General features: G+C 37.3%; 1 protein-coding gene across 1 annotated transcript in view; it reads right to left on the bottom strand.

Annotated features, from left to right (window-relative positions):
• The window catches only part of LOC124721465 (ATP-binding cassette sub-family D member), a 101,826-nt gene extending 91,279 nt beyond the window's left edge, over positions 1-10,547 (bottom strand). The window contains exons 1-2 of the mRNA XM_047246455.1: positions 9,550-10,547; positions 3,626-3,864 (exon numbers count right to left, since the gene is read on the bottom strand). Of these exons, the coding sequence (XP_047102411.1) occupies positions 3,626-3,864; positions 9,550-10,133 (823 nt within the window). The 5' untranslated portion in view covers positions 10,134-10,547. The remainder of the gene's footprint in view (positions 1-3,625; positions 3,865-9,549) is intronic.
• Between the last annotated feature and the right edge of the window lie 5,108 nt (positions 10,548-15,655).

Below are 15,655 nucleotides of genomic sequence, written 5' to 3'. Positions count from 1 at the left end.
TTTTGTGTGAGCTCTGATTTCCCTTATTGTACTATGATGATTGTTTCTCCCTATGTAGGTCAGCATCAACAAAATATTTTCACATTCAGAAGAGAAAGTTGGTGATTGACATTTTGTGAGGAGTTTCTGCAACGGTGAATAATGCCTTGTTTTAAAGATTTCCACCCCAAATCCTGTATCACGTCCACGATACTCTCCCCCCTACTTCTCAATAATACAAAATGTGCTGTTCTTCTTCGAATTTTCTCGATGCACCTGTTAATCCTGTCTGGTAAGGATCCCACAACACACAGCAGTGCTCAAAAAGAGCATGGATAAGCGCAGTGTTGGCAGTCTCTTTATTAGATTTGTTGCATCTTCTAAGTGTTCTGCCAATAAAACAAAATCTTTAGTCTGCCTTCCCCACAACATTTTCTGTGTGTTCTTTCCAATGTAAATTGTTTATAATTGCAGTTCCTAAGTATTTAGCTGAATTTATGGCCTTTGGATTTGATTGATTTACCATGCAACTGAAGTTTAACAGATTCCTTTTAGCACTCATGTGGATGACCTCACACTTTCCATTATTTAGGGTCAACTGCCAATTTTCACACCATACAGATACCATATCTAAATTGTTTTGCAATTGTTTTTGAGCTTCTGATAACTTTACTAGGTGATAAACAGCAGCATCATTTGCAAACCACCTAAGATGGCTGCCCAGATTGTATCCTAAATTGTTTATATAGATAAGGAACAGCAGAGGGCTTATAACACACCTCGAGGAATGCTAGAAATCCCACCATCAATTACTGCGAACTGTAACCTCTCTGACAGGAAATCATGAATCCACTCACATAACTGAGACAATATTCCACAAGCATGCAATCTGATTACAAACCACTTGTGAGCTATGGTGTCAACAGCCATCTGGAAAGCTATAAGTATGGAATCAATTTGAGCTTTCTTGTCAATTGCACTCAACACTTTATGTGAGTAAATAGCCAGTTGTGTTTCACAAGAATGATCTTTTCTAAATCCCTGTTGACTATGTATTAATAGACCATTCTCTTTGAGGTGTTCCAAAATCCTGTTGCATATCGACGTTAAAAGATATGGGCTGTAATTTAGTGGTTGGGTTGGGTTGTTTGGGGAAGGAGACCAGACAGCGAGGTCATCGGTCTCATCGGGTTAGGGAAGGATGGGGAAGGAAGTCGGCCGTGCCCGTTCAAAGGAACCATCCTGGCATTCGCCTGGAGCGATTTAGGGAAATCACGGAAAACCTAAATCAGGATGGCCGGACGCGGGATTGAACCGTCGTCCTCCCGAATGCGAGTCCAGTGCCTAATGTAATTTAGTGGATTACTCCTATTGCCTTTCTTGAATATTGGTTGACCTGTGTAACTTTCCAATCTTTAGATGTAGATCTTTAGATGTGGATCTTTCATTGAGTGAGAGGTTGTACATGATTTTTAAGCATTGCACCAGCATACTCTGAAAGGAACCTAACTGGTATACAATCTGGATTAGAAAAGATGCCTTTATTAAGTGATTCAAGTTGCTTCATGCAGATAACCTTGGTGCTGAGAGCCCACAAGCTCCTCCTAAGTTGCTTCACTGCTCTGAGGATACCTACTTGTAAGTTACTTGTGTTGATAGAATTTCTATCTTAACCATGTTCACAACACAGTAAACAATGTATGTGGTACTTTTACAAGTTTAAATTGTCTAACTTACAAAAAAGAATCTGAAGTTTCAAATATTTTTCAGGATTTAACATTCCATCAACATAGATCATGGGTTAAGAACTAAATGGGTGTATCCCCCTGCTGCCCGACAATGGGTTTAAAGGCCTAAGCAGTCACCTCTACATTTTATATGACTTTCTGTAAATTCAGCATTTTCTCACATAATTTGTAAATTATGAGATCAAAGGACATTCTGGAACACTTCCTGACTATAGTTCAGTATAAAACTACTCTCTTCCCACACTAAAACACTATCTTTTATAGAACAGATACACAAAGCCAGTATTAAGTGTGTTATATGTATAATAGTAGAAGAAATGAAGGTTTTATGGTTGACAAAACTCAAGATGTTAGTTGTCATCAGGTCTGTGCATTAACAAGTAAACAAATTTTCAGTAAAACAAATACAGAGCAAGAGGACAGCTGGAGGAAAGTCAAATTTATGTGGTGACACTTAAATGAAAACTGTAACAACGTACTCCTCCCATTTTCCTATGTCAGAGAAACTTGCAATCAAAAATTATGAACAAAAGGCTAACAGTATTGCAAGATAGATGGATAACCACTGGAAGTTTCAAAACTGTAATCGTTACTAGTTATAACACCATTTGTATCACCTTTCACAACACACCAATCTGGCAGAAAGTGTGGATGTGAACAATATCACCAATGTTCATCAATTTCTTCGAAAGAATTTCAGAAGCAGCACAATACAAGGAATGTGAAGCTGCTGAGAGCTGAATGAAACTTTTTTCTCCATCCTACTCAGATCACTGGCAGTATTTTGTGTAAACTTTGTTTATCTTTATTGCCAAGAAATGAAAGAAATTAACAAATACTGGTAACACAACTTCACTGAAATCTCCCAAAATACAAGTGGTACAAAGACCAGCTGCTAAAGTAATACTGTACTTGTTGCATAAATGACAAGTTTACATTGTGTGCTACAATCACAGAATTACAATTAATAGAATTTACTATCTCAGCGTTTTAGCACAGTTAGGTGAAGAATTGAAAGTAAGAAAAGTCTAAAATACACTATTTCTGTCACAGAGATTTCTCAGTATTTGTATAAAGAAGCTGAAATGTCAGTCAGCAAATGATGTCAGTATTTCATGTTTTGGGACCATACTTTCAGACTCATAATAAAATTTCCTTGAAAAACTAATTATGTACTTAAGGGAGTGCTGGCAGAATGTTTAAATTATTGTGCATAAAAGCAATAACAACATCTCTTCAAGTTGCTTTGAAGTTTTCTTCTTAGTTATGTTATATCTTACAATTTATAAACCATATTTAATTCGTGTAGGCATTATCCTGTGTCACAGAACAGGCTTTATTTTGGCAAATTCCTTTAGCTTAGCTTGGGATATCAACACATTCTAGGCCTCAGATTCAAATTCTCAAGCCAAATATTTATTGTTTAGAGTGTCCATTTTTATCTCCTTGTCTACTTTACCTGATAAATCTTTTGCTTGCAATGTGTATATAAGGAGGGATAAGTGGCAACACCAACAAAATCACGTTTCAACTGCAGAAATCTTTTGACTGCAGTATTCTCTCTACGAAAAAGCTTACAGTCAACTTCAGTTGGTGCAAAAGATGGATTCATGAATTTCAAAATTTGGACTAAGAGTACATAACGACTATACTACATTAGCACTTATCTCCCCACTCATGAACACACTACGGAATGGAAAGATATGGTTAATGAAATTGGATGTTTAACAGCAAAATGAGTCTGCAGTGTCTCATGTTCAATTACAACACAAATGTCAAAATAAATTTACATAACAGCTACAGCTACAGCTACAGCTACAGCAAAACCAGTGAATAAAAATTAAGTACAGGAGTAAGTATTTCTTAATTACAATAAATCTTATACGAAGGTGGTGTACCTGGGATAACAGCAGCTCCCATCTTCTTGCTTGTTCTGGCTAAAGCCATTACTATCAAAAGGCAATCAAAAAGAGGTTTTGTAATATGAGAGTACAGATGTGCAACTGAAGATGTGAATGCTGTAATTTCATCTGTTAAGCGGTGATCTGCATTTTCTATTCGACAGTCCAAGTTGCCAGTACGGTAGTATGTCTGATTTTTGAAGTACATACGGTATGTATATTCAACCAGCCGGGATCTGCAACAGCAAGAATAATCTGTGTGGTGATCAATAATGCAAGGAAATCATTACTTTCAATAACAACAACAATTCACAGGACATGAGTTACAAAGCTTCTTATTGCAGTTCTTTTTTAGTCCAACAGATAAGGTGTTTCAATTAGGCCTACAACTCATCTTTAGTGAACAAGTAATATCCAACATTAAAAATTCATTAGCTGTTACACTTTAAAAAAAAAAAAAAAAAAAAAGCACTACATGTCAATGGCTCATAATTTCCATTTTTAAGTAGGCAACACAGTATGACAGACTCTTGTTGGGAACAGTGTGGAGGGGGAGAACAGGTGCAAAGGAAAATATAAAAGCAGAAGATATTGTCTGACTGTGAGGACTGAACAATGAAGTGAATCATGCAACAGAGAAAACTTTATGAAGGCAGAACTGAGTTCAGGGAAGTGGGAGCCGGAGGAGAGCAGAGGAAAAAATGCAACAGAATGGTTGGGGAGGTCAGGTGCCGAGTGTCTAAAATGAGGGAGTGTGGAGGAAGAACATGCTAATGGCATGTTTTTAAAAGGATTAAAAGGGGTTACAGGTGTACTATGATTACAAAATGCACTTATGGGAGGAATTCCACACCTAGCAACTATCACTTACGAGTATCATCCTTTGCACTACAGTAATAAGGCAGCCATCAACATCACGTTTACAGTAACTGGCAGACTTATTAAACATGGATGATCAAAGATAATTTATTGAAAGCTCGTATTATCTATTTTATGTACTGCAGTTGCAATTGCTGATCTATTAGTGACATGTTTTGGGGAGAACACAGCAAAGAGCTGAACAATGATGCATTTCAGAACAGTAGAAGCTTGAAAATGTGTCTGCAAAGCTTTTTCTATAAGATGTTTCTCACTCTCATACATCTGCACTATATGTTCAAAAGTATTCAGACACCCCATGTAATGCTGAATTGACAAATTGATGAAATGAGAGATGGCTCCACCAATATAAAAGGATGGAGGGAGTATCGCGTTATTAGTGGAGAAGCACTAACAGCAGAATGGGTTGGTCAGGAGAGCTCAGTGACCTCAAACGTGGATTAGTCATTAGATGTCACTTGAGTAACAAATCAATCATGGACACTTCAACCCTTCTAAAGGAGCTAAAATAGACTGTTGGTGATTGCAATTGTGAACTCTAAATGCGAAGGAACAACCACAGCTTAACAAAGACCAGGCAGACCTAATGTACTGACTGACAGGGACCACTGAGTATTGTGGAAGGTGGTTTTAAAAACTACCATTGAAGCAATGGAAGGAATCACTCATGAGTTCCAAAGTGCTACCAGCTATCCAGCTAGACAAAGACTGTGCATAGGGAGTTTAAAAAATGGGGTACAATGGTAGGGAAGTTCCATAAGCTACTCTTTTCTGTAATCAGCGATGCCTGAGGCCATGTAAAGAGCAATGTCATTGGACAGTGGATAACTGGAAATGAGTGATTTGGAGTGATGAATCATGCTGTACACTGTGGCAATCTGATGGAAGGGTTTGGTTTCTACAAATGCCTAGAGAATTTTATCTGTTATCATGTGCAGTGCCATTAGTGAAGTACGGAGGAAGAGGCGTTATGATACAGAGGTGTTTTTTGTGGTTAGGGTGTGGTCCCATTACTGTGCATAAGAAAATGCTAAATGCAGAAGGATATGAACAGGTTTTGTATAGCATTGTGTACTGAGTACGGTATAGAGGAGCAGTTTGGAGATGATGATTGTATCAGCATCTGTGAGGTAATCGTCTGCAGAGAATAACATTCCTGAAATGGACTGGCTTGCCCAGAGTCCTGACCTGAACCCAATGGAACACCTTGTGGATGAGTTGGAATATTCAGTTTACTCTAGACTACAGCTTCAACAGCACTACCTCCTCTGGTTTTATCTTTTGAGGAAGATTGGGCTGCCATTCCTCCGCATACATTCAGACATCTCATTGAAAGTGTTCCCAGTAGTGTTCAAGTCGTCATAAAGGCAAACAGAGGAAACACTCCGTATTAATGTCCACTAACAGGTGCCAGGAAACTTTTGATCAGCTAGTATATATAGGGCCTACACCTACATATGCAACAAGCTCTCTTATGGCATGAATGGTGGGGTTTAATTGAAACAGGATACCACGATCATTCTTCACCACCCCCCTTTTCCAGTTCCATACATGAAGATTGAGCAGGTACAATGAGTTTGAAATTTTTCCTGGCTTTACCATAATGACAAGTTGTCAAGACATATATATATATATATATAGTGGGAGTAATACATTGCCTGACTTATCTTGGAAAAACAGGTTCTCAAAATGTAAACAGTAAACCTCTCTGAGGTCCATATCTGTAGTCAGATGGTCAGCATGTCTGACCCTCGTGTGGAGGATCCCGGATCATTTCCTGATACTGCCAGGGATTTTTCATTGGCGGGAGGACTGGAATGGAGTGCATTCAGGCTCATGTTGCCAAGTGAGGCTCTACTTGAATGAGAAATAGTGGCTCCATGGTCTGAAAGCTGACGACAACTGGGAGAGTGGTGTGCTGATCCTGTGCCCCTCCAAACTTCATCCACATGACACATCACCACAGCAAATGACATGGCGGCTGGTTCTCATCACGTGGTTTTCAGGGGCCTGGCCACGGATGTTTTGTTTTGTTTTTTCCTTCCCATGTCGCTCTTATGCATGCTGAATGACAAAATGTATTGCTCTTCTTTGGATCATTATCTGCTGCACTAAGCGTATCTGGTGAGGATCCCAGATTAAAGAACATTGCTCAATATTTGAACCAATAAGTATTTTAAAAGCTACCTCTTTCTGTGTGATCACTCTGTTGCAGAAATAATTCAAAAGCCAAGATCGCTTAAATACTGTTTACTGGATAACAGTATTTAAGCAATCTTAGCTTTTGAATTATTCCTTCATCTTCCTTTCCCTTTCTTAAGAGGTCATTCCACTTCAAATAAAAACATACTCCTAGATATTTCACTATTGCAAATGTTTCATGTTTTATTGATAAATGTGAAACTGAATAATAATGGGTCTTCCTGCCAACTGATTCACTATATGTTAGATTTGCTTATGATGAGGGACAACTGTCAATCTCTGCACCAAGTGTGGATACTCTTAAGGCCTTCGTGCATTTCATTACAATTTTGCAGTCTTAAAACTTCCCCATACACAACAGCTTAATTAATAAACAGCCTAACGGAGCTTCCAATGTGTTCACCAGGTCATTTACACATACTGTGAACAGTAACATATCCTTGTTGTAAAAATGAAGTTACTTTCACATCTGACAATTTCTGTGTGTTCAGAATGAAACAATTTCAAGAGAGATATTTGGTTTTTCCCATTTCTCAAAAAAATAGATGTCTGATCTTTGCCTTCCTCATTTTAAGCATCCCAGCACTATTATGGTAATCTATGTACAAGCAAACTCAAAATTCCACAGCATTACCAATGTTTTAGTCCCTTTTGTTTGTAGTAAAGTGAGGTGATCACCATATCAGGTGTTTCTTAGAACTTCACACCAGCTTATCTGATAGGACCTCTAACATGTAAATGAACTCACCAAGACAGTTACAACTTGACATACAGATTAATTGTGATTCAAACTCGACAGTTTTCAACTACACGAACAATTTCCAGAAGTAATTATATTACCAGCTGCTTCCATTTACAATCCAAATGTAATAAGTGTACAGTTCGTTTGCAGCTACAATATGTCCAACCTACTGCAGCCACTGCTCTTTCTCCTGCACTGAATCAAATTTTATTGGATTCTGTAAGACTGCATTGTGTACAGCAAGGAAATGTATTATACAGCACACGTCAAACATTTAGTATGACATTTTTCCTAAGGAGCAAGCATTTTGATTGCACTTTCGAACACCAATGATTATAAAGAACAATATAGGTGAAACTTAAAGGTAATTTAAAACTGTGCACCAGATTGGGACTCAAAACTGAGACCATTGTCTTTTGTGTGCAAGATAAGTAAATTTTAGTAGAAAGGTACTGTTTAACACTGCAAAATTGCTTTTACGTCAGATTGTTGTTGTGTTTCTTTGGGAAGTTGGCATCATGTATACTATCATGTACATTTTTGGGTGGACTACTAAGTAACTTGATATCACAAGTGCTAAGGTCCTTTTTCAAGGATTGTCAGTCAATGTGGTAGGCTTTGTACCTCATTCTTAGCCCAAGTGTTGTGGGTGTGCACACTAACATTTGCATATTATTTTGCAGGTATTATTCAAACAGTCCACAGTAATACTCAGCACAGAAGCTTTTGTCTGCATGTTGTGGTAGCTGCTTCATAATGAATGTGATGCAACTAAGTTTCCTACAGACAGACAGCATTAATATGCTGCTTCCACCCTAGCTGATTAATCATGCTTATACCTAAGAATCTAGTGAATTATACTTCTTCCAGCTCTGTTCCATCCACCTAAATCCCTCGGGCCTTCTATTTCTATTGTGTTGGTTTCTGTGCTAAGTAGTTTAACTGAGTAGAGGTACTAGACCACATATTCATTAAATGTGTTTTCCACAGATAAAGCAAACTCTATTAAAGCTTTGTTAACCACCAAAAGCTGTTTTAGTATTGATTGTTACTAGTGTTTACTTGAGAACTAAACTGGTCTTTCAGGTTATTTTAATCTGCCACACAATATTGGCAGAATATTGCTTTCCTTCACGTACCAAATATAAATATTACAGATGTCTCAATGGTTATTCCCTGATAATTATCTGGGGCATCTCACCAAATAATTACAGTATTTTAAAAGTTTTGAAACAAATACTGTCAAACATCTTGCTGCTAATGCAATAGATGCAGGATACTGTGGTGATAATGCATATAATCATCAGAAAGACAATTACCAAAACTATGACAGCATTGCAATGAACCCCTAGAATATGAAAGGGTGTGCATATCAGTCAGTATGTTTACAGTAAGGTAGTAGGAGATCATCACAAATGAATAATGTACATGCCAATAACTGTGCAATTTTTTGCTATGTTTGGACTCAAATCTTTTGCAAAGACAACAGACATTTCAGCAAGAATGTAGCCCTACTGTGAGCCATTCATGGGACTAATTCTGTTTTACATACTTTCCAGTAAATGGATTTTTCACAAATTACTGCTTGCAAATACAAATTTAATTACCTCTAAAGAAGAGCAGGATACCAAGAAAAACTTTGCACTTCTCACAGAATTAAAGCTTCCATCTATACTGCAATACAGATCAATGCGTGTTCATAAAAAGCAACTTTCATTAGAGTTTCGCAATTGCTTTAAAAAAAAATAGTATACCTGTCTCAAATGAAAATTTTCCATTTCAAGCACCAAAAAACTTAAATAGGTGTATAGACTTTCTACAACAAACTAAGCAAAAAGCTCCAAAATCAATTACGGGGGGAAGCCTTATATAAAGGGCTAGGCAAGTACTATAGTTACTGCAGCAATCTGGTTACAAGGCAGGAGTTAAAATTCAAAATGAACTTTTAAACATTGCAAGCACATTAAACTAATTTTTTAACATGGAATAGTTTTGTCACATTCTTCATTGATAACATGTCAGCTGGCACAAAAGCGACGCAACATAACTCTAAGCATGGAATATAAATTAAATCAACCAACGACAAAGTATATCATACCTGAATGCCAAGGCAAGTTTGCTTTCCAAATAGCGGATCATCGAATTTATGAATGTTGCAGGAACCGCAACGCCCAGCCATTTCAATAGCATAAACGCGAAGCTTCTCACATCTCGTCGGACAATATATTTCACAATCTGGCCCTCTAATGATGCCACGTAAATTGACAAAAAAGTCCTTGCTGCTAGAGCTAGTGAATGCACAACCAACAATCCAGTTTCAGCTGTCCATATACCTGGGACCATTAATTTTACAAGTCTGTGTAATTGCAAAAGGAATTTTAGATTTACTGATGGATGTCTGTCATTACTCTTGGAGGCCTTCCTTTTCTTGTCAGCTGATGTATCGTCTTCAGCCGTCTCGTCCTTCTTGGCCTGTGCAACAGCATCTGAATCCTTACCATTGATAAGGCACTGTTCCGTTCCATGTCTTCTAATTTTACACAGCGACTGTAAGTATGGATAACCTAATCTTAAGCCGTACACAAAAATGGTCAACGCAACAAGGCTCCTGGTAACGTTTTCTCTTTTAACATTATATCGAACAGCTGTGGCATCAATGTATTTCGACAGAACAACAGGCATCTTTCGAAGCAGACGCTAATGAAGCAACCACCTTCTAGCCTGTCGAACTACGAAATTAGAATATCTGCAACCCATCCACGGGTAGAAACTAATACTGATATGATAAACCAGATCTCTCATCAGGCAGCAATTGTTCAAGTCGGTCAATGTTCAATTTACGAACAAAACGTCACAATTCACAATGGCCGCTTACAGACACTGAATGACATAAGTACAGTTTTATACACTGTTCTCGTTAATTAATGGTGTCTTCTTCCGACGAAACGACCCAGCGCAACATTTGCTTCACATTTTCCAACATGTCTTTCACATGACTGAAATATTACATGTATTAACAACATACACCATCGTAACAAATGCGGACTTCTGCTATCTCAGCCGTCCTTGCTTCGGACGTAATACATAACCAGTTGTCAAAACTGAAACTCCTTGCGAGTCGCATGACGGGTTACCGAAGTTAAAAAAACAGAAGAAAAAAATATTATGACAATCTCCTTTCCTGTACAGGAAAATAAAATATTTTTAAAATAACATTCCTTTAAAAAAACAAAAAAACAAAAAAAACAATAAAATACTGCACAACTTTGTCAACTTCTGTTACGTTAAACTCTACACACCTAAAACTCGTCAGGTCGCACGCAATAAAGGTGCTTAGAAAAGTTCGTTATATGCTCCTAAATATTTCAATAATGAAATAAAAAGCTTTTTTTTGTTGCTAACATAGCTTCTTCCTTATTAAAGCAAATACCAGTTTTGAAAAAATAATCTAATCCTTTACTAACATTTAAGTATTAAGCATGCTTAAGCAAATTAATCACGACAAAAAGGAAGGTATTGAAACAATGCGTAAAGACTTGTGTGTCAGACGGCTAATGGAATTTCTAATTTTTTATTGACGTGAACATAATCTTCCTACGACGCAGCGCGCAATATGGCGAGCACAGCTATTCATTTGTTTATTGTGAGCGCGTTAATGTTTTTCGATGTTGATACAGGGAAAATGGTTGCAATTAACTTAGTAAATTAGAATGTACATCTACATTCATACTCTCCAACTCACTGAGAGTATAAGGCAAACCGAAAGTCGGCATAATAACATTACAATGTTACGGTACTAATTTGATCTTATCCTTATGCAGGGGTTACTCAAATTGTGCGATTTCTACCAGAAACTCATTCATTGAATGTTAAACAGCAAATTTTTATTGTTTAATACGTATTTTTCTTGGCCGTCTATCAACTCAGTTCGGCAAATCTACAACACACTCACGTGATAATCGACGCTGCCCTTGCGTGAACAAGTTCGATATCCCCCATTCTGAACTTCACCAGGTGGCGTTCACAAAACAGAGATTCGATTCCATACAGGCGCGTAATAATCCATTATAGTTAGAATAAAAGTTTTGCAAGCATTCGTCTGAGTAGATGAATTGAAATGTCGCACTGACAGGAGCATATTTACGGACTTGCATCTTCAAGATTAGGCTTATTAGATGGGACGGGAGACGAATTTCTCGAGTGAACAATCTTCTTTGCCTGACTTTAATGTGGATGGTAATGAACTGGGCGCTTTCTGGAAGCATTCACCACATCATATATGGGCTTTACATCTACAGCTACACTTTGCAAGCCGCTGTGAAATGCAGTCAGAGTGAAATGTGCCGTTGGTAAAGCCCTCGATAAGAAATGTGATGGGGCATACGTCAATAACTACCGATACGTTTCATTACTGACATCATTTTACAACATTTTTGAGATGGTCCTGTACTCTGGGACAGTATCCTATCTGAGCAAGAATAATGTCAGTAAATCACAGTTCGGATATCAGAAGAGCTGTTCATTGATAATGTGATTTGTATGTTCACTCACCAGATTCTACAGGCACTAGATAACAAAATAATATCTAATGCATTTGACTATGTGACTCACAATATTCTGCTAGACAAACTGAGCTTTCATGGAATTGATGGTGTAGCCAACAAATGCCATACTAACAAGAAGAAAACAGAATGTTGTACTTTAAGAAAGGGAGATTCTTCTGATCGAGGAGAAACCACTTAGGAGGTTCAACAGGGCTCAAATTTAGGTCCACTATTGTTTCCCAAATATGTAAATCTCCTTCCATCTAAAATACAACAAGCAGATCTTTTTGCAGATGGCACTAGTATTGTAATCAATCCAAACATATGTAGTGATACTGACCTGCAGATGTCGACATGGACAAGCAAAATCGAGCCCTAAGAACGTTATATGAATGTAATGTCTTAAGTATTATTCTGGGTATTTGCCTGATTCATGTTGAACTGTTTGTGTTAGTGAATGTGTCTCATGCCATATGATTATTCCTGTTTAATAAAGTGGTTACGTTTTGTGGAATCAATATGTGCATCTTATTCCACTAACTCACCACGTCGGAAAACTCACACTGGTGTCCTGTGACAACCATACAGTTTCTAGGGACTCAGGAAATGTGCAGCATTACCTTCCTGCCATACAATGAATCGTGATATTCATCAAAGGCTACTCATACCTTTTTCCTCCACTGATTGTGTGATGCAATGAACAATATGGACCAGTATAAGTATGAAGGTATGAGTGAGAGCGATCACAATACTCCTCCCTCTCATATGCAAGAAGGCGTGGATCACAAGCATCAAGTTCTGTGTTTTCTTCCTTGGATCCTATGGACTTCTTTATAGAAGAATGAGTGAAAGGTGTTCTTGGACGTGCATTTGATTTTCGTGCATCAGTACATTACTGTGACCACACCCCTCATGATTCCGATTGCACTTCTGCGCGGGTTATTGAGGTGACTCACAGTGCTTGTTAGCATGGGTTTCACTCACATTCTGACATTGCTGCACTGCAATGCTCCTGACTATGTGAAGGCCCAAACACTGCTTGTGATCTTCAGTGGGCGTCAAAGACTGCAGAATCAAGAAAAAACGATTAGGCACTACATGCAAAACCAAATAACAAGTTGGCTGTACAATCCTATGTTGAAACCACGTAAGTTTGGTTCACACTTTGAAACACAACAACCTTATCTGTGTTCTCAACAAGAGTAGAAACTAACTTTTGCTAGTAGACTCAGGTTCCAAGCTAAGCGCAATCCTGAGAAAAGTTATAAGTTCTCACACATAAAGATCTCTGCTATAGCCCCAGACTGCGAATGATTCACCTATAATGACATATGGTTCCACTACCTCCCTGTCGACGTAGGTCTTAGCAAAATATTTACATGAACCTTTATGGTGGCTGACATTAATGAACCTCTTTAACAGGGGCTGATTTTTTGCGCCATTATAACTTGTAACTGATGTAAAAGAAGGAACAATAGAGCAATAAGTTACGTATATAGCCTTTTTGCCGTTTCTATTAGTTTAGTTCTTAAATTACTTGTGTGTTTTTTAAGGGGTATAATTTTACATTTTAGTAATTATAAAGTATAGATTCATGCAGTCTGTAGCACAGTAGCTGTTTCATATGAATGGCTAGTTACATAGATCAGTAAGGAGCTGAGGAGGAAGGACCTCATGATACAAAACTGAAGTCAATGTCAGTTACATAGCAGAGGATATATGCTGTTTATTTACAAAATTCAATTTTCAGAGAGTCAGTCTCTTTATTTGGTGGGAGAAGCTCACATTGAGCAACTACACAACCTAATTATGTAATTACACTGCTGCACATTGGAGGTGTTTTCTTGTTGGAAAATTTTCGTGTGTGTGGTCACCTTGACATGCAGGGATCGATTGAGCTAGTGCACAATTCCACCACCAGAGGATGTCCTACCCTGCACCCCTCTCCCCCTACATCACCAACCCTCCCTGAAAAACTTGGTGGGAAACAGACTCACTCTGTGCTAGAGAGGAAGCATCTCATGGCATGAAATACAAATCAGTATCAATAATATATTGATGCATATTATTTATGTAATCAATTTGCAGGAGACAAGGCTCCACCACCTGGGTGGAGCTCATGTCTGCCACCCCACTCCATGACACAATAACAGTAAGTACTGAAATGGGACATACTTTTCTAGTATTACTTGGTCCTCAACAGTAGTTGTCGATACCAGTATTAGTTTTCGAATTTCAGAGAAGTCAATATTATCTCAGTTGCCTTTCTGAAAACTTCCATATAATTTTATACACAGTGTTATATTTCAAGTTAAAAATTATAAAAACGAATTACTTGATAAAATATTGTAGTTTCGATGTTATAATCGATAAGTACTAGTTCGGAATGTAAAGTTAAAATATTTTTTTAGAAACATTTGAAATTACAAATTATTTGCACATTTAAAATTACTATTATTGATTACACAATCCTGTGCTGTTTAATATGTTTATTTCTGGATCAATTTATGAAGTAATAATCGAAATTATAATATAACGAAAACTAATAGGAGTTCATTTGTTAAGAAAAATTGTAAGTCCTTTGGAATACTGTTATTTCCGCATAGTGTGAGATTCACAAACTTACCTCTGATGTGATTGTATGTATTTTTGTATAATAGGTGCAAACAATGTAATTTTGGCTTTGTTAATGTGAGAAATGAAAATACTATATGATATAGTAAAATGTGAGAAAATCAGTGGAAAATATACTTACATAACAAATTCTGCAACAACAATTTTCCAGTTTATATTGGTGAAACCAACTGTGAGTACCTAATGGTAGATTTTCAGCTTCAAGAAACAGACCCCTAGACATAAAGAACTGGGTCCATCTCAACATGAAAAGCTAAGAAAATCTGAAAGTTTATTGTAATCTTCGCTCCTCTCAAATCTTCATATAAGACTTTGCTAATTAATTATGTGGACTGGGAAGTGTGTAATGTGGACAATAGATGGAAGAAGGAAGGAGGGTAGGAGATTACAAGTGTGAGCGTCATCTGTGATTAATTGACTAATAATGAAGTTTTGTCTGTTGCAGAAATTGTTTTATTTCGTTGATTTTGGAAATTTATGTACGAATAAATTTTCGATCACATGTAGCAAAACTGAAGGCTGCCCAACAAAGGATCTTTATACCAACAGTGACGATGCACTACCAATAACGATGGATCGGATCTAATGAAAGTGAGAAAGACTTTACACCTACAACTAGAGACATGAAAAAGGAAAGATAAGTACAAACTATTTGTCAAGTTAATTAGCTTATGGACTTGTGTGCTTATTAACGAAATGAATAGGGATGAAAGCAAAAGTGAGGTAGACATGAAAGCTGCAGGATCCAGTCAGGGCATGTTTGAGCCGAGTGAAATCGCAGACTTTAAATAAACAGTAAAGACTGGTGTTTTGCAGATCATTTTGGCAAAATTAGAGGAAACGAAGACAGATAACAACAGCAAATTTAGTGCAGTTAATGAAAGGTTAAATGATTTTCAAACTTCACTACAAGGACAATTCAACGAGTTGAAAACTCAGTAACTTATTAATCAAGTTTCAGAGTTAAAAAAATGGGTTTTCAGAGGGGTTAAAAAGTGTGAATGAAAAGGTTTATGTTTTAGAAAA

The sequence above is a fragment of the Schistocerca piceifrons genome, chromosome X, assembly GCF_021461385.2.
Source record: "Schistocerca piceifrons isolate TAMUIC-IGC-003096 chromosome X, iqSchPice1.1, whole genome shotgun sequence".
NCBI classification, from domain to species: Eukaryota; Metazoa; Arthropoda; class Insecta; order Orthoptera; family Acrididae; genus Schistocerca; species Schistocerca piceifrons.
This window is presented reverse-complemented; position numbering and strand designations above follow the sequence as displayed.